At 40.7% G+C, this 27409-nt stretch overlaps 3 protein-coding genes across 4 annotated transcripts in view; 2 read left to right on the plus strand and 1 right to left on the minus strand.

Moving 5' to 3' along the window:
- The window catches only part of LOC309497403 (uncharacterized protein), a 53467-nt gene extending 37067 nt beyond the window's left edge, over positions 1-16400 (plus strand). Inside the window, exons 1-4 of one of the 2 annotated variants that reach the window (XM_082167675.1) lie at positions 15031-15533; positions 15619-15669; positions 15765-15896; positions 16100-16400. In XM_082167675.1, coding sequence (XP_082023801.1) covers positions 15065-15533; positions 15619-15669; positions 15765-15896; positions 16100-16380 — 933 coding nt within the window. In that variant the 5' untranslated portion in view covers positions 15031-15064 and the 3' untranslated portion in view covers positions 16381-16400. Of the gene's footprint in view, positions 1-15030; positions 15534-15618; positions 15670-15764; positions 15897-16099 lie in introns of those variants that run through there. The other variant, XM_082167674.1, reaches the window with a different exon arrangement.
- The window catches only part of LOC309497399 (uncharacterized protein), a 125575-nt gene that overhangs the window by 72579 nt on the left and 25587 nt on the right, over positions 1-27409 (plus strand). The gene's annotated exons all lie outside the window — the stretch shown is intronic.
- Positions 1-27409, minus strand: part of LOC309497428 (uncharacterized protein) — a 292681-nt gene that overhangs the window by 58639 nt on the left and 206633 nt on the right. The gene's annotated exons all lie outside the window — the stretch shown is intronic.

The following is a 27409-nucleotide window of genomic DNA, read 5'->3' on the forward strand; positions in this document are numbered from 1 at the left end:
GTTGAAGTGTTTGAATGAATGAATGGGAATTTGGTTTTTCACTTATATCTTGGGAACCAGAAGGCGAAAAATTCTGAAACTCAGAGCATAGATAGTGCTTGAGGAGCCCTGTTGAATGAGACCATCATGGTGTTTTTGGGCGATTGGGGCAGGGACTTATGACCGTTCAAAGGCATGTATTTTGAGGCTTTTATCTCTGGAATGCCCAGGGCAAATTACACCACATTTGAATCGAAGCTACCCAAGGATGGGCCCTTTCCAACGAGCTCTCACACAAGGTTCGGGGTGGTTTGGGTCGGGAGTTGCGGTCGTTCAAAGTCGGGGGTCCGCGGGCTTGCGATGCGCGGGGGGGCGCGCTCCCGAGGCCCGCGATGACACGTTTCGATCAAGAGCGTGGAGAGGACCTTACCATCAAAATTTGAGCACGCAACGACTTTCCGTTTTCAAGTTATGAGTGAATTTGTACTGGGGGGGCGTGGCCTAAATGCCGTTTTACTTTCGTTTTCATGTTAAATGTTAAAATAATGATTTTATAAAGTCTAAATATGAATTATATAACAATATTACGGAGTAGTATGATGAAATGACAGCAGGGGGCAGTAAAATACCACTTATTGGCTTAATATGTCATGGTATTCATTTTAAGGCTACATATTGAAGTGACCCTATTATAGCCATCCAAATGAAGAAGTTATACTTTTTCTGATAATTATTTATCTAGAGAGTCCAGAGAATTGCACTGCACTGGTTTTGAACATTATTATATGAACATTATATGTTCATAGATGGAAAACACTATTTACAGCCAATACAGGCAATTTACCATATGGAAATATATGGTTTTAAAGCCTTTTAACAGTTATAGCGCCACCTATGGTCCGATCTCCATAAAATGTTGCATGCTTGTTAATGATGTTATGTCACATATGCTCATCAATTTTTGTGAAGTTCTGAGTTTTCGTTTAGGATTTATAGGCTTTTTAGTGCATTTTGCCACGCCCATTTTCTTTATGACCCAATATACCCATGCGAAAAATGCAAAAGTTCAACTTTTTTTGATAATTATTGATCTAAAGAGTCCATAGAATTGTCCTAGACTCGTTTGGTTCTGATCGGGCGAAAAACCTAGGACTAGTTCGCAAAAGTAGGTTTTTAACATAATTACAAATATTTAATGAACGTTTTGATTGACAGCAATGGTTCTTGAGGCAAAGTTGTTCAGCATGAGCAGATCTATCAAATGATATGCATTTTGTGACGATAAGTGTAACACCACGTGGTTACAGAGCCATAAAACTCGTTAGCGCCAACTAGTGGCCAATTTCTTTCAAAATTCTTACAGACCTCTAGGGCCATGAGTCGAACATGCCCATCGAGTTTCGTTCCGATCGGCCTCCGTTAACCTTGTCTAATAGGTGCTCAAATTCATTGGCCGATGGCGGCCATGTTTTTCGAGATACACCAATGTCCTCATAGACATACATGGCACCTTGGACCAAGACACTGCATACCAATTTTCAAGTCAATCGGACTAACGGTCAGGTGGTTATAGCCTGTTTTATGTTTTTTTCATGTTATAGCGCCACCATGTGGCAAATCGCCTCGATTTTTTTACTGTGACCTCAGATTGATCTCTTACACGTGTGTACTGAGTCTGGTGAAGATACCTCATTTACTTCTGGAGTTATAGCCGTTTTAGTAAAATAGGCTCCTCCCACAACATTAATTTTGCGCCCCCTAGCGACCGTGAATCGAAATTTCAACTTTTTTTCGATAATTATTGATATTCAGACTTCCGAGAACAATTCTACACTGGTTTAGTTCCGATCGGGCGAAAAACCTAGGACTAGTTCGCAAAAGTAGTTTTTTGACGAAATTCAAAATGGCGGAAAAATTTGCATACCGGAAATGAAATCGGAGATATACGTTTTGTTCTTCAGGAGTCCAGCTTTCCATTGATATAAGACACTTGAGTCTACAACATACGGTCTAGGAGTTATGACCAGTTTCGCGCTTTTGGTCGCTATAGCGCCACCTATGGGTCAATCGGGGTCATACTCTCTGAACCTCTCCTCGATTTTTATACTACCATCTGGCAAAGTTTCAAGGTTCCAGCTCTTACGGTTTGGGCTGCACGATGCGTTTTACGGCGGAAGAAAAATAATAATAAAAATCAGCACAATTACAATAGGGTTTCAGCACTTCGTGCTTGAACCCCTAATGACCATACTACTAGCATCTTGACTAAGGGTGCTCACCTGATACAATTTTTGCTTTACAATTTTTACTTTGACAGAGGAATTAACCTTATTAGATCATTTACAAAAACTTTCCGGAGGTCATTTTACACTTCACCAAGGTGAATGTCATCCAGTCATCCTGAGGGGGGTGTTGATTGAGGAAAGCTGCCCTTTCCCCTTTTTTTGGCCATCTAATAGTTTTGTTGTCAACATCAATCCAGTTGTCTGGGGCAGTTCCCTCCACTTCCTTGCCATGCTCCACCCACACAGCCCTGGCATACACCAGGATCTGGTAAGTAAAAGCACATTCATAAAGTGTTAGCACTTTTCCACACTACTTATCTATGAAACTGCTACAAACAAACACAAATGCCACCAGAAATGAATTATATATTATAATATATATAATTCCCCTCCACCACACCGCATCATTGCGAGTATATATGCCCCTTACTGCTGATTGGCTGTGTTTTGTGCAGGTCTGCCCAATTTCAAACATTGTTTAACATTGTTAAATCCACCTTTAAGTGTTCTGAACTCAGTTATGACAAAATATAGAATGGTACATCTACAAAGAGGTTAATTAAGATAAAACTGCCAACCTTCAAATTCAAAAGGAGAGGTATGTGGACAGAACCACCATTTTCATGAGGGAGGCAGGCCACCTTGCGGAACAGATCAGTTTCAAGAAGTTGTCGTCTTTTCATCCTGCCTCGTCCATTTCTTGTGTACACTATATTTAGCTGTTTTGAGCTTTTCAAACAACACTGATGTGTAACACTGGTGCAGGACATCGCATAACACAATCCCGTCTCCTCTTCTTTCTCTGATAAAAGCAAATCTTTCACCTCGCAAGAGAAAATAACTGTCCTTTCCCTTTGTAGAAACAAACATTCGGGGCCGTGCTTCAGGCTGTGTTTTGCTCTTGCTGGCGTTTGTATATTCGATCTCTGATAATCGCCTGGTCACCTGTGCTAGGGGATTTTTTCCACTCCGTACATGTTTTTTGATTTGTTGGAGATGGTTTTCAAAAGGGAAACCGGAAATATCATTCAATGAGCAATTGAAGTAGCGGACATCCTCATGAAGGTGAATCAGTCCATCATTGTATACTGAAAAATACTTTCCATACAGGTCAGCACAGTGTCACGGTTCATAAATTCATTGCTTCCTTCTTGTCTCGTGTAACTGTTGTTCTGTGTGTGTGTGTGTGTGTGTGTGTGTGTGTGTGTGTGTGTGTGTGAGTGGGCGTGGCACTCATTCCGGATGATCAGCGATCCAGCTGATCCCATTCAACACTCCAGCTGCAGCTCATTCAACCACCTATAAAACCTCACCGCACTTTTCTCTCATTGTCAGATCGTTGGTTGATGTCTCCCGTGTGTTATCCCAGTTTTGTCGACGTTCCTGTTTCGTGTTCCAGTTCCTGTTCCTCGTTCTTCGGATTTCGTCTTCACCTGGGTTTCACGGTTTCAGCACTTCACCACGGACATCTCGCTGACCATCCAGTCCCTGTGTCACCAGCTACTCACTCATCACCGGACTTTCACTTACATGTATAAGAATAAACTGAGTTACCTGCATATTTGCTTCTGTCTTTTGTTCGCCATGACAGAACGATCTGACCATGCTATGGAAGCAGCAGGTAAACCATCTTCATTCGAGACTTTTGTCAACACCAGTATACAACGTATGGATCATCAGGAAAGGAATATCAACGACACAGCTCGAGCAGTTCAAGCGCTGGTGACACAGGTGTCCGAGCTCACCCAGCAATTACTACTCCTGCGAAATCCCACTGCGCCACCCACACCGTCTGTTCCCCTCACACCATCGGAGAATGCTTTCCAGTCTGAGCCACGCCTTCCCGTACCTGAGACCTATGCAGGTGAGCCTAGTTTTTGCAGAGCGTTTTTGACTCGCTGTTCGATGCATTTCTCCCTGCAGCCAAGAACATTCTCCAGCGAATCGGCCAAGGTGGCTTTCGCTCTCACGCTCTTGACTGGGAAGGCAGCACTCTGGGGAACGGCGGTGTGGGAGAATCAAGATCCATGCTGCACCTCGTTCCAGACACTCTCCGCCGAAATGAAGAGGGTCTTCGACCGCGCCAGCACCGGGAGAGAGGCGGCCCGCATCCTAGCAGAGCTCAAGCAAGGAGAGAGGTCAGTCTCTGACTATTCGATTGAGTTCAGAACCCTGGCGGTAGAGTGTCATTGGAACGAGGAGGCGCAGTGGGACATGTTCCTGCATGGGCTGGCTGACCGCATCCAGAAGGAAATCTACCCCCTGGACCTGCCCACATCCCTTAATGGACTTATTGAACTGGCACTTCGAGTAGATGCTCGTTTATCCCGTGTTGAACGACGGAGGTTGCCTGGTCGAATGGCGGAAAGAGCCGGGGTTCAACGGTCCAGCGGTGAGGATGCGGTCAGCCCCGTCTACGATCACGAGCCCATGCAGGTTGGGCGGGCTCGGCTTACTCGGGAGGAGAAGGAAAGGCGGAGATCCCAAGGACTTTGCCTGTACTGCGGGGCATCAGGACACTTCGCTTTCGGCTGTCCAGTTAAAGGGGCAGGCCCGGCAGTAATTCTGAGGCGACTGTCGGGTGGGATCTCCGCCGAGAAGACCTCATCAACATCGACGCTCCTCCCAGTAAGACTGAGATGGTCAGCTCACGAGCACGACGGACAAGCACTGGTGGATTCCGGGGCCGAGGGTAATTTTATGGACTACACGTTTGCACACAGATTTCAAGTTCCTCTCTTACCGCTCACCCACAAGATTGAAGTCCGCGCACTCAATGGCCAAGATCTACCTAACATTTCACTCACCACCGGACCCGTCACGCTCATCACATCTGGCAACCACACTGAGACCCTGTCATTTTACATACTGGACTCCCCTCTCGCACCCATAGTCCTAGGACATCCCTGGCTTATCGAACACAACCCCAAAATAGACTGGCAGCAGTGCACGGTGTTTGAATGGAGTACTAAGTGTCATGAGTCCTGTCTTGTCTCTGCCTGTCCGTCTGTTTCTGTCTCTGTGTTTCAGGAGGAGGCAGGGGATTTATCTAACGTGCCCACGGAGTACCTGGACCTGAAGGAAGTGTTCAGTAAGTCTCGGGCTGCTTCTCTTCCTCCGCACCGTCCCTATGACTGTGCAATAGACTTACTGCCAGGTAGATCTCCGCCTAAGGGCAAGTTATATTCGCTTTCTGTTCCAGAGAGGGGGGCCATGGAGAAATATATTTCTGATTCTCTAGCAACGGGGTTCATCCGTCCTTCCTCTTCTCCAGCGGGGGCGGGGTTCTTTTTTGTGGGGAAGAAGGATGGTTCTCTGCGACCTTGCATTGATTACCGAGGGCTGAACAGCATCACGGTAAAGAATACCTATCCTTTGCCGTTGATGTCTTCAGCCTTCGAGAGGTTGCAGGGAGCGTCCGTCTTCACTAAATTGGACTTACGTAATGCTTATCATTTGGTCCGCATCAGGAAGGGGGATGAGTGGAAGACTGCTTTTAACACCCCCAGGGGGCACTTTGAATACTTGGTCATGCCCTTCGGGCTGTCCAACTCCCCAGCAGTCTTCCAAGCACTCGTCAATGACGTGCTGCGAGATATGGTCGACCAGTTTCTATATGTCTACCTGGATGACATATTGATTTTTTCATCTTCTCTCCAGGAACACGTGCAGCACGTCCGACGAGTGCTTCAGAGGTTGTTAGAGAATGGGCTTTTTGTCAAGGCGGAGAAATGCGATTTTCATGCACAGTCTGTTTCTTTTCTAGGGTACATTGTGTCGGCTGAGGGAATTCGGATGGATCCGGAGAAGGTTAAGGCTGTGGTGGAATGGCCAACTCCAGATTCCCGTAAGGCCCTACAGCGGTTTCTGGGGTTCGCCAATTTCTACCGGCGGTTCATTCGCAACTTCAGCCAACTAGCCTCGCCTCTGACTGCCTTGACCTCCCCCAGAACTACGTTCAGGTGGTCAGACGCAGCTAAGGCTGCGTTTGCCAAACTCAAGAGTCGCTTTGTTTCGGCTCCCATCTTGATTACCCCTGATCCATCACGTCAGTTCGTGGTGGAGGTTGATGCGTCAGAGGTGGGGGTAGGTGCAGTGATCTCTCAGCGTTCTCCCTCAGACGATAGAATGCACCCATGCGCGTTTTTGTCCCATCGTTTGTCTCCTGCCGAATGCAATTATGACATTGGTAACAGAGAATTGTTGGCGGTCAAGTTAGCATTGGAAGAATGGCGTCACTGGTTAGAAGGGTCGGGGGTACCTTTTATCGTCTGGACAGACCATAAGAATTTGGAATACATTAAGACTGCTAAAAGATTGAACTCCAGGCAGGCTCGGTGGGCACTTTTTTTCGGACGTTTTGATTTTACACTCTCGTACCGCCCGGGTTCCAAAAACATCAAACCCGATTCTTTATCGCGAATTTTTGATCGTTCCGAACGCCCGTCTACTCCCGAGTGCATTTTACCCGAGAATCTATTTGTCTCCACACTCGTATGGGAGGTCGAATCGAAGGTCAAGAGAGCCTTAGAAGGGGTAACGCCCCCGGCCGGTTGCCCACCGAACCGCTTATTTGTACCGGAGGGATTACGGTCCGACGTTATTCAGTGGGGGCATTGTTCCAATGTGGCTTGTCATCCAGGAGTTAATCGTACCAAGTTTTTGGTCAAGCAACGATTCTGGTGGCCACTCATGGCTCGTGATGTTCACAGTTTTGTTTTGGCTTGCTCAGTTTGCGCCACTGGTAAGACTTCCAATCGTTCCCCAGATGGGTTACTCCAACCGCTGCCTGTCCCTTCGAGACCCTGGTCCCATATTTCGCTAGATTTTATCACCGCCCTCCCACCCTCTCGGGGTAACACGGTAGTTTTGACCGTGGTGGACCGGTTCTCGAAGGCGGCCCACTTTATTCCCTTGCCCAAATTACCCACAGCCAAGGAGACAGCGTTGACCGTCGTTAATCATGTCTTTCGCTTACATGGCCTCCCGACAGACGTGGTTTCCGACAGAGGACCTCAATTTGTGTCCAAATTTTGGCGAGAGTTTTGTAGATTACTAGGGGCGACTGTAAGTCTGTCCTCAGGGTTTCATCCCCAGAGCAATGGGCAAACTGAGAGAGCCAACCAAGATTTGGAGAGAACATTGCGATGTCTGGTTTCCAAGAATCCTTCCTCGTGGAGTCAGCAATTGTCTATGGTGGAGTACGCACACAATACGTTACCAGTGTCATCTACGGGCCTATCTCCGTTTGAGTGTAGTGTAGGTTACCAGCCACCAATGTTTCCTAGTCTGGAGTCCGAAGTCGCGGTTCCCTCTGCCCACGCATTTGTCCAGAGGTGTCGTCGCACCTGGACTAGAGCCCGCGAGACTCTACTCCAGGTGGGAGCGCGCACCAAGGCCAAGGCCGATCGCCACCGGTCTAGGCCTCCCGTATACGTCGTTGGTCAAAAAGTGTGGCTTTCTACTAAGAACATTCCGCTCCGCTCCGTATCTAATAAACTTGCTCCTAAATTTATCGGTCCGTTCACTGTCACCAAGATCATTAGTCCGGTGGCAGTCCGCCTCAACCTCCCTCCAGTGTACAGGAGGATTCACCCCGTGTTTCATGTATCCAAGATTAAACCCGTGTTTTATTCCCGTATTAATCCGCCAGCCCCGGTTCCCCCACCGCCGCGTCTCGTAGACGGGGAACCAACTTATTCGGTAAATCGTATTCTGGACATGAGGCGGAGGGGACGCGGAGTCCAGTACTTGGTGGACTGGGAAGGTTACGGTCCGGAGGCGAGAAGTTGGGTACCTGCCAGAGACATTCTGGATCACTCCCTTATTGATGATTACAATCGACAGGTAAGGGAGCCTAGGGACGCCAGGAGGCGTTCCTAGGGAGGGGGGTTACTGTCACGGTTCATAAATTCATTGCTTCCTTCTTGTCTCGTGTAACTGTTGTTCTGTGTGTGTGTGTGTGTGTGTGTGTGTGTGTGTGTGTGTGTGAGTGGGCGTGGCACTCATTCCGGATGATCAGCGATCCAGCTGATCCCATTCAACACTCCAGCTGCAGCTCATTCAACCACCTATAAAACCTCACCGCACTTTTCTCTCATTGTCAGATCGTTGGTTGATGTCTCCCGTGTGTTATCCCAGTTTTGTCGACGTTCCTGTTTCGTGTTCCAGTTCCTGTTCCTCGTTCTTCGGATTTCGTCTTCACCTGGGTTTCACGGTTTCAGCACTTCACCACGGACATCTCGCTGACCATCCAGTCCCTGTGTCACCAGCTACTCACTCATCACCGGACTTTCACTTACATGTATAAGAATAAACTGAGTTACCTGCATATTTGCTTCTGTCTTTTGTTCGCCATGACACACAGCAGATGACAAAGTGTGAGATGAGTTCATGGGCATTTTGAAGGTATGCATTGCAAGTGCTCTCATCAGAGTCCAACATAATTGACATGGTTACTGTCAAGGACAGGAAATTGTAGTATCTTTCAGGAGATAACACACTCTTCAGTACAACTGGTCTAGTATACAACAAAAACTGCCGAAATTCTGTGGCCTTCCACCTGTCCAGCTCTTCTAGACCGTGGGGCTGCCGAGCAAATTCACTTGGCATTTTTCCTCTTAGTCCGTTTAGCTTTTGCGATATTTGTTCCTTTTGCCTTACAGATAAGCGGCAAAGTGTTGGGCCCCGAGTCAAGAATATTAACATCCGTCGAACCACTCCCAAGTTGACCATATGCATATAGTCTAAGACAGTGGTTCCCAAACCTGTCCTGGAGTACCCCCAACACTGCACGTTTTCTTTGTCTCCCTAATCCAACACACCTGATTCAACTCATCAGATCATTATCAACACATGCAAACACATTCCCAAAGTCATGAAATAATCGTGATTTCAATACTGACCAAAATAATTGTGATTATGATTTTTTCCATAATCGAGCAGCCCTAGTTTGTACTCAAACCAAACTAGTTCCTAATACATTCAATTTAGTTTGAGAAACAACATAAAGGTTTTCTGCTTGAACAGAAACTTACCTCTTTTTCTGTCTTTATTGCTTTAACCTAAAAAAGAGATAAAGAAGAATTTTCCAAATTACAAAACTATTTAATATACAGAAATATACAGATCAGGGGCCGTATTCACAAAACATCTTATGGCTAAAAGTAGCTCTTAACTTGCTGATTTAGGATAAACTCTTAAAAATAATGGGCATGTCAGTCCTAATTTTAGGACTTTTCCTAAGAGTATTTCAGGAAGCATTTTAGCTAAGAAGACACAGTTAATTCTCGATTTTTACTCATTTCAGTATAGCAATATAGTTTGGTAAAAGCTAAACTAGTAGATGTGTTCATGTAAAAATAACATGTTTACTAATGTAAGTGCAAGTGTGCACTGTTGTGTACAGCTGTAGTAAACATCTGTGCCGTTCATTCATTCACACACAGACATGCGATTCATATTTAAACAGTCTTTTTGCAGTCTACCGACACTATTGCATAATCGCGATTAGAACAAAGCACTTAAGAATAAAAAACTTACTACAATCCTCTGAATAGCAGGATCCGTTGCTCCTCGGATCGCGTTTCAGAATGGACTTCACTAACAGAGAGAAGGCAGAACTGGCATCATGTTTATTTTTCTTTATTTGGCAAAAAGCACAACACTTTGTTTTTATTGTGAGTATACACAAAAATAATAGACACTTAACAGGATCGAATGATGTATAACACTTGTATGTAAGATCAAAATCGACAGAGTATTTTGAGTCTCTTCCCAATAAGGAAAGGACAAGGAAAGGGTGAAAATCTCACTCTAATGAAATGTAGGCTAAATCGCCCTGAATTAAATTGTAAAAACAGATCAAATACATGTATTTGTCAATGCTGCGATATTGTCATCATATACTCACCCTCATGTTGTTTCAAACCTGTATGAATTTCTTTCTTCTGCTGAACAGAAAGGAAGATATTTAGAAAAATGTCAGTATACAAACAGTTTCTGGGTCCCATTGACTTCCATAGTATATTTTTTTCCTACTATGGAAGTCAATGGGACCTAGAAACTGCCTGGTTACTGACATTCTTCTAAATATCTTCCTTTCTGTTCAGCAGAAGAAAGAAATTCATACAGGTTTGAAACAACAAGAGGGTGAGTATATGATGACAGAATTTTCATTTTAAAAGTGAACTACTCCTTTAAGTTCATAATTATTCTATAAATGTTATTTAGTTTAACAGCAGCACGAAGCTGTGGTTCGAGATTTATTTGAATAAAAAAAAAAACTTTATTCACAAATCGCACCCTGGTTGTAAGGATTCAAAGATCCCTGTGGAATCTAATATTGATTTTGTTCAAGACAACAAATGAACATGCGTTTGAAGATTGTATTTAGTTTTGCTTGTTGAAAAAAGCTGGCCCAAACTGAAGTAGCGTTTTAATTCTTCAATTATTTAAATAGGCATATTAAATATTTAGTAGGCTAATAAACATTTATGACAGAAATATTACTACATATCCTAAATTATTTAATTCCTTCATTATCAACACTTGAATAGCCTATCGCTTCGCTAATGTCTAGAATAGTGATTTAAGTGTGAATGGCAAACTCTTTGTTTTGTTTTGCAAACTCAGATAGCCTGTGGGGGGTTGGAGAAGCAGTTGCTTTATCCTGGGGGTGCAGGACCAACCCGAATAGGTGTTAATGTTCCGTCTTTCATATGGAGAGTGTCGGATAGCCTGATGAGCCGGCAATGGCAAAATTCTTTTAAGGATAAATCTCAAAATCTCCAAAAGTCCATATGTAGGCCCTATATCTTATTAAACTATAAATATTGTAGTTTTATTGATTGTATAAAGGTTTTCCACACACAGCAGATACAGAGCTCTTTAATTCGCGATCAACCTCGTTTTATTGTAAGGTGAATTCAGCCAGGCATGCTGTATCTTTGAAGCAACAAAGACTATTTGTTACAGTTTTTTCTTTCGTGATTTGTGTGGATGACACGCAGCGACATATACAGTATTATCAGCTGTATGGTGTGTTTTACCCTGAAATGTTTAATTTCGAGAGAGACCCGGAGCGCGCATTGAGGGAGACAAAAGAAACTTACTAAAAAGAGATCCAGCGCGAGAGAGAGATAAAGAAAAACGCCTGTTCTTAATTTATGTTGCTTTGAACTATTTTCGTTTTGTACCGTTTTAAATTTTTAACTTAGCTGCAATTTCTTTGACAATAGAAATTTAAAAATGTCGCAAGAACAAGATTCTGTGTTTCTTATTTTGCATCGCGAAGGGAATAAACTCTATCGATGCAACCCTGTTTTAAATAAATAAACTGTCCCAACACTTTATTTATACCTTGAAATGTGCGATGGGTTTTTAAACTTAATTAATTTTCTTTTACATTTTCATTTTTTATTTTTTTCTTATTGTTATTTTCATTGTTTATTAATTGAAAGCAATACTGTAGGCTATTGTAAGTATTTTTCTGATTTGTTCTATCTGTTTTGAAAAATGTCTTCTGTTGCTATGGCCGGGTATCACTGTCAGTCATCTCAATTTCGTGAATGATTCACAAAATAATAATAATAATTTAGCAGATTAAAGACGATCATCTTCATTTTCTGGTGGCTGACAGTCTTCCTTCATCAGATGTGTCGTCTTTGCAGCGGCTCAACTGGAATGTAGCAAATTTATGTTGTAATGTACAATTGATAATTAAACAAGATGCTTGCCTTTAATAAACAGATACATATTTAAGCATCAAAAACGGAAAAACATAAACACTGTCGGCTACACTGAGATTCGATCTCGGATCGCTTGAAGGTCCGCGAGGCTCATGTTGTTGCGTTGACCACAGAGCTATCGTCTGAATACTGTTAAATTAATGTCTGCTCTTACAAAGCCTCATTGATGTGGCCTAATATTTTTCTATTACAATGTTTTATGTTGAATTTTTTTTTCATTATTCAATTTAATTTCAGTAATTTCAGTATTGTGATTATGAATTCGTTCAATGTTTCATTTGAATTGATTTGCTACCAGCTTTCAATCGCTCTCAATGAGCCGTGGCGGCAGATTACGCAATAGAGAGAATAAACTGACACTTTGCAAAGTCTGTGATTGTAGCCTACACAAAATAATAACACAATAACACTATTCATTTCATTAATAGCTTTTTGTATCGATCATTTAGACCAAATATACCTATTCTTGCAATATGAATTAAGGAGCTTAAAGGGGTGGTTGATTATGATTTCACTTTTTTAACTTTAGTTAGTGTGTAGTGTTAATGTTTGAGCATAAACAACATCTGCCAAGTCACGATGCTCAAAGTTCAAAGCAAAGGGAGATATTTTCTTTTAAAGAAATTGCTTTTTAAGGACGACAACAAACAGTTGGTATGGACTACACATTCCTCCCGAGTTAGTGACATCACTAACCCTAAAAGTTACATAAACCCCGTCGCCGGAACACGATTTATAGATTATCAAGACAGAATATGCTAATAAATGATTAGACGATAGTTAACTCCACATCAGCTACATAAATGTAAACATAAACAAAAATGTTTTTGAAATTTTCAGGACACAAGCTGTTGTAGCTCCGCCAGAATGTGAGTCTGATACTGCTCCATCGGGCTGTGATTATGGGGCGTGTTTCAACCGAACTAGGAAAGAAAATGCCACTGCACTTAATTGGATAGACCTACAACCAATCAGAGCAACAGAGTAAGTGACGTATGTTCTTCATTCATGTTTCCGTTCAACAAATGCCTTGATCGCGGTTCTCTGTTCCTCTTTTAAAATGAATGCGCTGTCGATATCTTCTATAACAGACGCGATGGCGGAATCTACACATGATGTTTTATAAACAAAGTTCGGGAGGAGCACGTTCAGATAATCAATCCAATCAACTTGTCATCAAACAATTACCATGTCTACCCTATCAGCATGAGAGGAAGCATATATTTATTCACTCTGTCAACTCACTCAACTCCCTCCACTCACGTCTTGTTCTTCCACAGCCTGGAATACAGGGGGAGTGCTTTGGGTTCGGGCCGAATACCGAGCCCGCCCTCTCCTCGGACAGCACACCAAATATGCATTTATTCTATCTGACTTATTTGTAAGTGTGAACTCGTGAAATCTCAATTCTCCAGCGGCAGTTATCTTTGTTGTAAACGAATTCAACCCAAGCGCTCTTTTGGTGACGTGGATGAGTATGCTACTGTTGATCATCTGTCCATCATTGTATAAAGCCCGGCCTGACAATTTGATTGGTCCGAACAATTTTTGCTCCTCAACGGATCAAGTCCAGACCGAACTTCCCGACCTAAAATGTTTGTGGGCGGGGCTAAATTCGGCTGGCATCCAGGCTAAATTTTATCATTAGATACATTAGATTACTCGATTAAATTGAAAACCAATATTTGCATTTAAAAGTGTAATCTGGCAATTTCATCTCTGGCGAACAGTGAATTCTGGGGTAGTGAATTTGACGCGGCGTTCAAAGGATGCAGCCCCTGAATTGGGACACAGCAGTTGAGCAATTGAGACATGAACCAAAACAAAATGTGACAATTTATCAAAACAGAAAACTTTTACAAGTTTTTAGAACTTTCAAAACGTACTGCACCAGTGCACTTTCACACGGATACACATTGATTTACATAGCTAATGCTGACAAAAACAACTCAAGATGGAAAATTGCTAAATGATTCATTTTGTAACAATCTTAAGGAATTTCCTAGTAACTTTTCCCTTTGGCTGCTTTTGTTTTAAAAAGCTTTTGTTAACAGACTATAATCTTTTATTTATATTTTCATCTCTGTGTTCTGTAAAGCTGTGAAACAATGTGCATATAAATTGATTTGTATTAAAGCATCTGCAAAATGTGTAAATGTAAAATTGGTTGCACTCTGACAAACCTAAGAGTAAGTAATAATTAACAAAGGTAAAAACAGCTCACATTATGGTACTGTAAAACAAGTCAATGTTATCATTATCATAAATCATAAAGACACAAATCCACTTTCGCAAAATCTAGGACATTCTTGTTTGTGAAAAGTTGTAAATAAGGTTAATAATTACATTTAATGATTTTATACATGTAATTACATTTATTTAAGTTGACAAGTTTTTTATTCCCTTTTACATCTGTTGATACAGGATGTTGTTGCATGTGGAGTAAAAATAACATTTAAAGGTATTTTGTGAATTCAACACAAGTTAAACTCCATCAGCAACATTTGTGGCATGATATAAATCACAACAGAAATAACTGTCAGCTCGTTCTTTAGTTAAAATAAATTGTCAGACACTTACATTTGCTGTAAATGGGCCAAGCAGTAAGTGGCCCATGGGTCACTGGCACGTGACAATAGCTGATGTATTTAAATTGCATATGTACGTTTTGAGGTAATCATTCCTCACAGAGCCTGTTTTATTATGTTAGGTGCTAATAAATACTATTAAAGTGTGAGATTTTAACCATTCATGACAATTGATTCAAACGACCAGAGGTGTATCTGTGATTATCCCCCTGTGTCCCATAAGGACACCGACCGCTGATCTTGAACTTTAGTCACAACATTTGTGAAATAGAAAATAATTTTGACTCAGAGATAAACATCTACTGAACCCGGAACATCTCTTTGATTGTATTAACTTGAACTACTTATTTATCTGAAGCAATATAGATAAAGTACAAAAGACAGTAAATCAGGACACTATAAAAGGAACATGAGAGGCTGTGAGGATGACAGAGCAAGAGCTGGAAACAAACATCAGTGAAGAATGAAGGGTTTAGTATGTTTACTGCTGCTGTTGGAAACCTTTGTGTGTGTCGTACAGCATCAGGTAGATGGAGGACTCAATGAGAATGAGATCAGTCAACAGCTCAGATCTGAGGACGGAAGACAGAATCCACCTCAAACAGACACTTTGAGAGATGAAGCTTCAACTGACAGCCAACAAAACTACCATCTGTGCTTCAGTGACATCCATGCAGCGCTGAGAGAACTGACCGCCACCGTTACAGAGCAGAAAGTGAACATCAGAGAACTGACCGCCACCGTTACAGAGCAGAAAGTGAACATCAGAGAACTGACTGCCACCGTTACAGAGCAGAAAACCATCAACAGAGAACTGACCGCCACAGTTACAGAGCAGAAAGTGAACATCAGAGCTTTAGAGACGCAATTGAGGGATGAGATGAACAGGAAAAATGATGTTATCCTGGAAGAGCTGAACAAGAAAAATGATGGTGCCTCAATTTATGGTGTAAATTGTGTTATCTATTACAATAAGCAGTGTAAATGTCATTTAACAGAATCTTTATTCCTTCACAGAAATCTCAAATCTTACTCTGGGTCAAGTGGAGTTGAGAAAGGAAAATAGAGGTGAAAGTGTGCTTGAATGATGTTAAATTCAGTGTATACATTATCAGTGTAATAGAGTAATATATCACAATATTGCTTATGTTTTTCAACAACAGACAGAGAAATAGCTTTTTCAGCTTCACTGATGCAATCTGGCGGTGGACATATTGGTCCTTTTACCTCTGAATTCACACTAACCTACAGGAACGTCTTCACAAACATAGGGAACGCCTACAACCCAATTACAGGTAATGATCAATGAAATGAGTCATAAAACTCAGTTTATAATAATGAAAACCCTTCTGCTCCATTCAGACCTCTCTGCAGTTGTGTAATGTGTATTAGAGAATTAAATGATCTGCCATCTTTCAAAACTATTACACAGTGTGTTTGGTGATTAAGTGATCATACAGGAAACATCTGATTCTGTATCTCTTGTTATTTGATTTAGGTGTTTTCACAGCCCCGCTGAAAGGAGCGTACATGTTCAGAGTCTCTGTATTTGGTGTTGGCCCAACTCCAGCAGCTGCATACATTTATAAGAATGGAGAGCGCATGGTTTTGGCATATGCTGGTCAGCCTCAGAACGAGTTAAACTCCTCGAATGGAGTTGTGTTGATCCTGGAGGTTAGAGATGTTGTCTATGTGAGACTTAGGTCTGGCGCGAAGATACATGATGACCAGGATAACCTCAACACTTTCAGTGGTTTCCTACTGTTTCCCTTAAGATAACAGGAGCTTTGCAGAATGTGATTCCAATAACCCTCTGAGGTTGGCAATCACGCCGGCGTGATTTGCTCGGTTTTTTTCTTATCAGTTCAAACGAGACTCCAAATACTCTATTGATTTTGATTTTACAAACCAGTTTCATACATCAATCGATCCTGTTAAGTGTGTATTCTTTTTGTGTATACTCACAATAAAAACAAAGTGTTGTGCTTTTTGCCAAATAAAGAAAAATAAAACATGATGTGAGTTCTGCTTTCTCTCTGTCAGTGAAGTCAATTCTGAAACGCGTCCGAAAATGAACAATAACTCAGCGAATACTCAGTCAAACAGGCATACAGACACACAGGCATGAAGCTTGAATTAATTTTTATAAAAAACAAATATTCTCAGTTTATGTAATCTGTTTGCCTGGGTTTCCCCATGCTGCCTTGTGCGCAGCGCGATTTTATTCACGCTGCTAGGCAGTCTGGATTCCATGGACTAGATTTTCGCCTCAGCGAGGGGACCAATCACAGAACGGGGAGGGAGCAGCAAGACGATGACGACGTCTATGCGACACACCGAAGCAGTTTGTTTATATCTATGGATCTAACATGGCAGCAGACGCGAAGTTACCTTTCGATGCAGCCTAAGTAGTTTAGAACGCAAGTTTATTTTGTCTTCTTCCTCGTCGAATTTCTCTCGCTCTACATACATCATCTGGTATAATTGAAACGATTGGCTATGAGCTACGTACAGGCGCATTTGATAGACATTCGTAGCATCCAATAAACGGCTCCAGGCATTCGTAAACCACGCCTCAAATACGAGAAAATTAACATGTGGTTCCCAGACCACGTCTCAATGAGAAAGAGGTCTGACGTTAGCCAGGCTAGTAATCTGTATGAAAAGAGCGAGATGTCAGTCGTTCTCATCTCAGCTAATTATTTTTAATTCGACCCCGCCCACAGAGAGCGCGCGGTATTCAAACGCAAATGACTGAGGCATCCATGCAAACGCCCCCATATCAGCTCGAGAAAACACATCAAGTTTATTCAGATCATTGTACTTGTTTACACTGTCTCGCGGCGCTGTGAGGAATAATACTATCGTAATAATAATAATGGAAAATGTACCTCAGAAGTGCTGGTATTTCGAGGAGCAACGGATCCTGAGAATACTGTAGTAAGTTTTTTTCATTCTCAAGTGAATCGCGTTTCTGTGTGTGAATGAATGAATGGCAGAGATGCGCTGTTTACCACAACTCGCAAAAAGACGGTTTAAATTTGAATCGCGTTTCTGTGTGTGAATGAATGATCTGCTTTTAGCAAACTATATTGCTATACTGAGATGAGTAAAAATCGACTGAAATATGTTGAAATAAAATGTATTTGTATAAGCAACGTATTAAACTGAAAATTAACATTTATATTTCTTATATAAACGAAAGACCTATTTTACAGACATATGAAAGACAACATTTCGTTGACTAGTTTTGGATAGATTACACATTTTTACTGTAAAATATCTGCCACCTCAAATAAGCTTTTGTTTGCCAATTTTTGCTCGTATGTTAAATATAGTATGTTTTGTCAAAAATAAAGTAATCAAATAATGTGTTATTATGTGTTTGTTCCAATGTAGCCTAGGCTATATTCAAAGTAATGAATCCTTAACTTTGAAATATGTATGATAAAATGTATACTTTAGTTTTTACAAAGAAAGATTACACTTCAATTGTTGTTGTAATTGTAACCTTTTTAATAAAAAATATATATTTACAAGGTAGATGTAAACAAACTGTTAAAAGGTAAATATAAGCCTTTTCTTTAAATAATTTTTATTGTGTTTTATTAGTGACAAATTTGGGGAGAGGATACATATTCCAAAACTGAAAAATACAGTATGAGAATTAACTGCACAATTACTAGACATGGAAAAATAAAATAAAAATGAGATGCTTCCAACTGTGAACCAATTTGGTAGAATATATATACATATACATATTGCTCTTGCATTATTTCTTGTGGCTCAGTGACACACCTGAATGAATGGCTCATTAAGTATGCGGGCCCCATTGTCTCCTCAGGTGTGAACCACTAAATATGCATGATGGTGTTGGATCGTTGACGCCCACTCGCATATTGTCTTTCCAAACAGAAAGTGTCTTGCAAAATTTTAATCAATGTATTGTTTTATGTGAATGATAAGGCAGGATGATTTTCAGATCATTTTGGAGAAAAAACTCTAGGCGACAAAATGCATTATTCAGAAGTCTTATTGACACATATTTAGTATGTGTTTTGTGGCCTTATTTCAGAAACTTTAGTTTTTAGTTTTTTCAATAACCATGCATAAACATTATTCTCTCAAAAATACAAACATGTACATACATGTTGCTCACATATTATAGTAGCCCTGTTTGTGCTAAATGGAGTGTAATTGCTGTGATCATCGGCGATTCCATCGTTCGGCATGTACACGCTACGTTAGGTAAAAGTAAGGTGCACAGTCACTGCTTTCCTGGTGCTCGTGTTTCTGAAATCGCTGCTCGCGTTCCCGAGATTCTGAACGGTGACGAGCCCGTCGGAACTATGGTCCTGCACGCGGGAGTGAACGACATCAGGCTGCGGCAGACGGAGGTTCTGAAGAAAGACTTCAGGAGCCTGATCGATACGGTACGCAGCACATCGCCTGAAACAACGATCATTGTGTCAGGACCGCTTCCCACGTACCGACTAGGGCAGGGGTGGGCAAACTTTTTGGCTCAAGGGCCACACTGGGTTTTAAAATTTGACAGAGGGCCGGCCCAGTAGCAGATTATGAAACACAATCTCATGAAAGTGCCTATCTATACCACAAATTTTATTTCTCGTGCCATTTATACGCCAAGAATGTTTTTTGCGTGCATATGCTACGCACTGTAAACCCCTTGGTTAGGATTAGGGGTGCGGAGTGCGTGCCTATTACACGCCATAAAGTGCGTATCATATGCATGCCAAAACTACATATCATAAGTAGGCTACTACAAATACAATTCGTGGTATTCGCACTTTCATGAGATCGGGCTGAGCAAACACATTTACGTTGTGGCAACGTCTGCGCGAAATTCAACAACTGAGAGACGACATTCTGACAATACATTTTTTATGCTAGATATCCCCCATTTAGCATGTTATGTTTTGAGGTTAATTTTTAATTAGTTAGATGTTAGATAATTATAGCCTATACTTTTTAAATATTGTTTATCCTTATTATTATTTAATGGGCCTAACAGTAAATTAGAAACAAAACACCTGCAAGTGTACACTTAGAAGAGTAAAAATGACAGAAATTAATTCAACTTTATTAAAACTGCATATGGCAATCAATTTGCACTTCCAAAAGTCATACATTTGTGGAAAAAACGAAATAAGCGAATATACAAATTTATTTTTAAGTATACTAAAATAAAACATAAAAAGCAAAGGCAAATCAGAACATTTCATGAACAAAACCGGGTTCTGTACATGGCAGACAGGGGAGCGCGGTCGAAAGCCGGGCGATAAAGGTCGGTAAACGGAATCAGTCAGGATACATCCACAAATCCAGAGGAGCAAAGAAACTAAATAGCAGACAAATCAAAGGAAAAACTAAACGGGTGTGCAAGCGGTTACCAAACATTTTTTTTCTCTGTGAGTTTCCAAAAAAGGAAAAAACATTAACGTGCAACAAGTCTATGCGCTTAAGTCGCTGTCTGTTTGGTTTCCATGGTGACGCGTCATTGCTTGTTACGTGACACACCGCAGCCACAACAGCGCTGAATGAATGATGATCTGCTTTTATGTCATTTTTCCTTTTTTACATTTGTTAGCTGTGGCATGAAATATCTGATATTCCGATTGTCAAATATATGCAAAGCGATATATATATATATATAACGCAAAGTATTGCAAGAAAAAGGCTAAATGAATGCGATCTTAAGACAATTTTTTAAATACTTGACGGGCCGTATTAAACAGCCTAACCGTTTGTGGCCCGCAAACGTATGTGGCCCGCGGGCCGTAGTTTGCCCACTCCTGGACTAGGGCATGAAAAGTTCAGCAGATTATTTGCGCTAAATGAATGGTTAATGTCATGGTGCAATGAGCAGAAACTGCTCTTTGTAAATAATTGGAATCTGTTTTGGGAGCGTCCTAGGCTTTTACGTGCGGATGGCTTACACCCAAGCAAATACTGCTGCACCAATTTAACTGATATAAATACTAGTGTAGAACATTGCATAGAAACCGTGTCTATTCCTCGTTTAGTGAGATCAAATAATAAATGTACTGTAGGATCTAGGAAAAATCTAATTGTTATTAAAACAGAAAATGTTGCTATTAGTAAACAAAAACAATTTCTAAAGCTAGGTCTTCTAAACATTAGATCACTCACACCTAAGGCAGTTATTGTAAATGAAATAGTCACAGATAATAGCTTCGATGTACTTTGCCTTACTGAAACCTGGCTTAAACCAAATGATTATTTCGGTCCAAATGAGTCTATTCCATCAGGATACTGTTATAAGCATGAGCCCCGTCTGATTGGTCGTGGCGGAGGTGTTGCAACAATCTATAGAGATATTCTCAATGTTACTCAGAAAACGGGTTATAAGTTTATTTCGTTTGAAGTACTTGTACTAAATGTTACGCTCTTAGATGTTAGAAAAACATCCCTATTATCTCTAGCCTTGGCTACCGTATATAGACCGCCAGGGCCTTACGCTGATTTCCTAAAAGAGTTTGCAGATTTTCTCTCAGACCTATTAGTCAATGTCGATAAAGCATTAATTGTTGGAGATTTTAACATACACGTAGATAATCCAAATGATGCGTTAGGAGCTGCGTTTATAGATTTATTAAATTAATTTGGGGTCAAGCAAAACGTCACCGGACCAACTCATCGTCTTAATCATACACTCGATTTAATTATATCACATGGAACCGATCCGACCGATATAGATATCATTCCACAAAGTGATGATGTCACTGATCATTACATGGTAACTTGCATATTATGTACTGCTGTAATATGTCATGTGGCGCCGCGTTATCAACCAGGCAGAACAATCCTCCCATCCACCATAGATCATTTCTCAAATTGCTTATCTAATCTGTCTCAGCTGCTGCCTGAACCCAAACAAACAGATGAACTAGAAGAACTAACTAGCACTATGAGCACCATTCTCTCTAGAACATTGGATGTGGTTGCACCTATTAAATTAAAAAAGGTCAGAGAGAAAATTAAAGCACCATGGTACAACAATACTATGCATGTTCTAAAGAGAGAAACCCGTATTTATGGAGCGTAAATGGAAACAAACTAATTTAGATGTCTTTAGAATCGCATGGAAAGACAGTATGTCACGTTATAAAAAGGCCCTAAAAGCGGCCAGGGCTGAGCACCTCCGCAAACTAATAGAAAACAACCAAAACAATCCAAGGTTTTTATTTAACACCGTGGCTAGACTAACCAATAAACAGTAGTCACCTGAACAAAATATCCCGTTACAGTTCAGTAGTAATGATTTCATGAACTTCTTCACTGAGAAAAGCATCAGAACCACAATTGTAAACGTTCAATCTTTAATCACGCCTTATAATTCAGCTTCAATTATCACCCCGCAAGAACAATTACAGTGCTTTACAACTATAGAACAAAAAGAGTTAAATAAACGTATCACTTCATCTAAAACAACAACATGTTTATTAGATCCTATACCAACTAAACTATTGAAAGAAGTGTTACCTGTACTGGAAGATCCTCTCCTCAATATTATTAACTCGTCTTTATCTTTAGGTCATGTTCCAAGAACATTTAAACTGGCAGTTATAAAACCTCTCATTAAGAAACCACAATTAGATCATAATAACCTAGCAAATTATAGACCCATTTCAAATCTTCCATTTATGTCTAAAATATTAGAAAAAGTGGTGTCCGCTCAACTGGGATCTTTCTTGCAACAAAATGATATCTATGAAAAGTTTCAGTCTGGATTCAGACCGCATCATAGCACTGAAACTGCGCTCGTTAAAATCACAAATGATTTACTTTTAGCTTCTGACCAAGGCTGTATCTCAATACTAGTTTTACTTGATCTTAGTGCTGCGTTCGATACTATAGATCACACAATACTCTTAGATCGACTACAAAATTATACTGGTGTTCAAGGACAAGCATTAAGCTGTGTAACGTAAACTGTATATATGACTCTGGGTCAATACGAATTAGCTCAAGGATATGGGGAATTTGGAATTATTAATAATCATAACTCATGGTCATAATTCATAAATCGCATATACATTTACTTTATCAATTATCGAGATTACCTTGTTCTGTAACTGGTCTAGTCATCAGTCATTCGTCCAGCGAATAAATGTAAGATTATCACAGTCAAGAAGGGGTATCCCGTTTACAAACTCCAAGAAAATGTATCTTCTGGCCGTGAACATAAAACTTTCTGGGTTTATGAATTAAAACTACTCAAAGCAGTCTATAATATTGTAACGGTGGTGGCCGCCCTAACTTAAATAAATTATTTTAAAGAAAAACTTCGGGCGCCAGACAGGATTAAACCTGTCAAAAATTAACTTAACCCAGGATAGCAGAAAAGGTAACCACCTGTTACACAACAAATTATAATAATAATCCCAGACAAAAGGTCATTTCACAAGGGATATTTATTCTTCCACATAGGTTCAAAATCATAATCACACAGAAAAAACGAAATGGTCAAAAAATAAATAAATCAAACAAAATAAGAAATGAAGTTCACACGTTCACAGTAGCGGTCTCTGGTCTTCAAGATCCGAGCCCCGTGCCGGAAACCGACCGCGTCACGCTAATCCACGTTCGCAGATTCGTGTCCACATTCATTCACAAAAAATGTCCATAAAAAAAGAAAAGAGAGAACAAAGAAAACATTGGATAAACATCTCATTAAGTTTGTGGTAAATCACCAACATTAAATCAACAGCAACAATAATTTTAATGGGCAACAACAATTATAAACAAAACACTAAGCACACAGAATGTGCGAATATAAAAGCTATGCGAGTGGGTGCGTGCGTGTGTAGGAGTGTGTGTAATGGCGGCGCAGAGGTACTGACCACGTTTGCAGGAATTGAAGGCACCAATGAGTATCGCGGGTCACCAGACACCAAGATAGGTGGATAAGCGGTTTTTGCCTTGTCTTCAGGACAGCTCACGACAGTTGGTCTGGAAGTGCGATGCTTTAGTCACGCACCAGACATACACATGAAACAGCTGATTGACACGCAGCTGTCTTTCCATCATAAAACCTCACTCATACTGGCAACCTCATGTGCAAACAAACGGATGCCGCTTCTGATTCAGGTACGACACGCTCCCTTTAAATACAACTCCCTTCCGTCGTTAATTGACACACTCCACCCAAAAACACGCTAAAAATGAAAGTGAAAGTAACCAACGTTGTGGGACAGATTCTCTTGTTTGCTACAATATCGAGCGTGTAGCTTAGATCTTTTGGCATTTTCATTGACTTTATAAAGATGGATTTTCAAATACAGAGACAGTCAAAGTATGAATAAGTTTTAATAAATGTCAAGACTAGAGATTACATGAGCTACAAACGTACGTAAAAATACAAACAATAAAACAAACAAACATTTAAACAAACAAGAACATAAGAAATAACGTGATCAGAGTGAATGAAATGAAAGAGAGAAAATAAAGAGAAAGAGTGAAATGAAAGAGAGAAAATAAAGTGAGAGAGAGTCAGAGAATTGAAGGAGAGCCTGGCAACTTATTACAAACAAAGAACCCTTTTGAGAGATACCTAGATTCAGCTTTAAAATATGTCAGATTATATACTTGCAGTTTGATGCACTCTTTTGTGGAGCTGAGAAAAAGGAATATGTGTGTGTTCCTTTTAGAGCGGAGATGCGTGTCCTGGTCTTCTTCCGGAGTTGTGTAGCGGGAAGATTTGAAGGTTCACTTGAGCGTACGTTACCGAGAATGATTCAGGCTAAGTTCATTCAGCTCGTGAATGAACAGAGGCGAATAGGAAAATGAAACTAGACTATATAAAACATACAAAGAAATAAAAGAGAAGAGAAGCAGGCCGAAGCCGGTCCGGACTTGGGTTTCCAGAGTTTCCGAAGGAGGGAGAAGAGAAGAGAGTTGAGAGGAAGAGAAAGAAGAAACTGAGGGCTCGGACTTTTATCATTGTCTCGTGTACGCCTCCCTCCAAAGAGAGGACGAATCATCTTAGAGCATCCCGAGCGGGAAAGTCTCATCTTTGTCTTGGTAAGAGAACTTATTTGCATGGTTTATGACTTTATAAAATTTCGTAATTTCTGCCCAGAAAGATTGTACACACAGAACAATACATTTTACTGTAATATCATATGTATGACTGGTTCAGTCAAAACCAAACGGCCACCCAGATACCAAGGAAGGCAGGTAAAAGTAGAAGAATCATAACGTTACATTCATATGCAGAATTACACACAATTAAAGTTTGACTACCACACAATAAAACACATATGCTTTCCTATGGTTTATAAACACGTCTTAACACAAGAGGGATATATATATAGTCCTTTTCTGTAGAGGGTTTCTGTGTGTGTGTGTGTGTGTGTGTGTGTGTGTGTGTGTGTGGTGTAAAGTCACGTGGTGCTGCGGGAGGTTTCAGCATTAGGGAATTAACCCTAAGGCGGTCAAAACAGAAGCTCTTGTCTTCTCCTCTGACAAAAGAGGTTGTGTATGAAAATCATGATTCGCTAATTCAGAACATCTGAGTTACATACAAAGGACATTTGTGCGTGTATGTGTGGTGACTTCTCAGTCTGGAATGTCGCATAGAGTTTTGTTATCTCTTTGGTGCATAGAGAGAAAGGGGGTTTGGAATGTGGAACGTTCTGTCTAGGGTGCTATAAAATGTTGGAGGAACCGTAAAAGTTGCCGACTAGCTGGAGCCGATGTGTGATTTGTATTTGTTTGAAGCTCACCGCGTGGTGCGGTTTGTTGATTTTGAGGAGGGGGTCTGTTTGATAACCTCATGATTCACTTGATGCAGAACCTATCTGGCAGGATGTCATTGTCATTGTTGCTACAGCTGGTTCAAATCATACCTATCTGACCGCTACCATTTTGTCTATTTAAATGGAGAAAAATCGATCATAACTCCAGTAAACTATGGAGTGCCGCAGGGATCTGTGTTAGGCCCTCTGTTATTCTCAATATATATGATGCCACTTGGAAATAATATAAGGAAACATGGAATTAGACACTCAAATATATATTTCATCACGGCCGGATGAAAACGCAAAATTTTCCAAATTGACAGATTGTGTTAACCCTCTGAGGTCTGAGCTGTTTTCTGGCCCTGGAGGTGTTCTGACATGCTCTGATATTTGTGCTTATTTCTGTTTCTTGTGACATTGTCATGGCTAAAGTCTTATTACACTGTATTTAGCACAAACTCTGCTACAATAATATATCAGCAGCATGTATGTAAAAGTTTGTAGTTTTGAGATAATGACATTTATGCGTGGTTTGTGAAAATACCAAAAAAAATTGTCACTGAAATAAGGCCATGAAACCCATACTGATTATTTCTTCACAAGACTTTTGAAAATTGTATCACGTAGCCTAGAATATTTGCTCCAAAACTATGTGAAAATCACCCTGACTGCTCATTCAGATAAGACAATATATTGATTTAAAATTTCTAAGATGTGTTTTGTGTGAAAAAGCCATATGCGAAGAGGCGTGATCATCTCATGAATATGTAAGCCTTCAACACCTGAGAAAGACAAAGACACTCCCCTAACTGCCCTATTAGGAGCTATCAGGCCCTGTCATTCAGAGCAACCTTGCACAAAGAATGAGGAGATTTAAAAAAGAATGGCTTTTAGATTGTTTGGATTTATTTACAACACAACATAATCCAAAAAATACAAATGACAAAAGAGCACATTGAAAACAATGATCCAAAGACAGAGACCTTTGTGCCATTCCTAAAAACATTGTACATACCTTTCATTTCCAAGGTGTTTGATTTTCACTTTACCATGTTCATGTACAGAGACTCATGTGAATGTTGAAGTCAGCAGGACTCAGTTGCATCTGGTCCCTGAAAGAAAAGAAAAAAAGTGAACATACTGGTATCAAGAGAAACTAGGCCTGCACGATTTGGGGAATACATTTTAGATTTTTCTGGTTAAAATTGCTTTTTAAAATTCACAGAATACACACACACACACAAATGTTTCCAACAATATGTGACCAGTCACGGAAAGTAGGGACACAAGTCGGTTCTGGGGCATTTTGAGTTATTCACATATTCTGAAAGTGTAGTATTCAAGCTTTCCAACGATGTGTAACACATGGAAATCTGATAATATTTGGAGAAGTTGTGGCCATTTGAAGGTAGGCACTCAAAAAAACTGAAATGGTAGAAATCTGCTTCTAAAGATTGGCAAGTTCTCACCTCTCTCTCCTGCTGGGAGTGACAATAGGGCTCATTTACATCTCATTAAGATAAGTCATACCCCCTGTAAAGCTCCCCCGTCTCCCCCTCCCCCCTGAATGTACCAATTCTACAAATTCTCTAAATAAAACATCTCCAGTTAACTGGCAGAGCATTCATTTCGTTCATTTTTTAAATAAGATACTAGCGCTGAAATGTGTTTTTTTTAAATCAAGTGATCAAAGTGCTCGTTGCCGCGGCGATCGCAGATACAGTGAACGGGGCTGTGTGGCTCGCGAGCACACTGCATTGTCTTCACTCGACGTGCGCTTCAATCCGTTGCGTTGCTTGCGGATACTCTCTATTCGTTCTGTTGAAATAACAAAATAATTCAAACGTTTGCGTGTCCCTGCTTGATATACAACCACTGATGAACATAATCGTTTTGATGAGAAAACCTATACAAGGGTGGATTCGAACGCTCAACCTCTGACACGGCTGGCGAACGCTCTACCAACTGTACCATTCATATGCATGCTAATCACATAGGCGGATCTATGTATTGACACTGACAAC

This window comes from Leuciscus leuciscus, assembly GCF_965113295.1.
Source record: "Leuciscus leuciscus genome assembly, chromosome: 4".
Taxonomy (NCBI): Eukaryota; Metazoa; Chordata; class Actinopteri; order Cypriniformes; family Leuciscidae; genus Leuciscus; species Leuciscus leuciscus.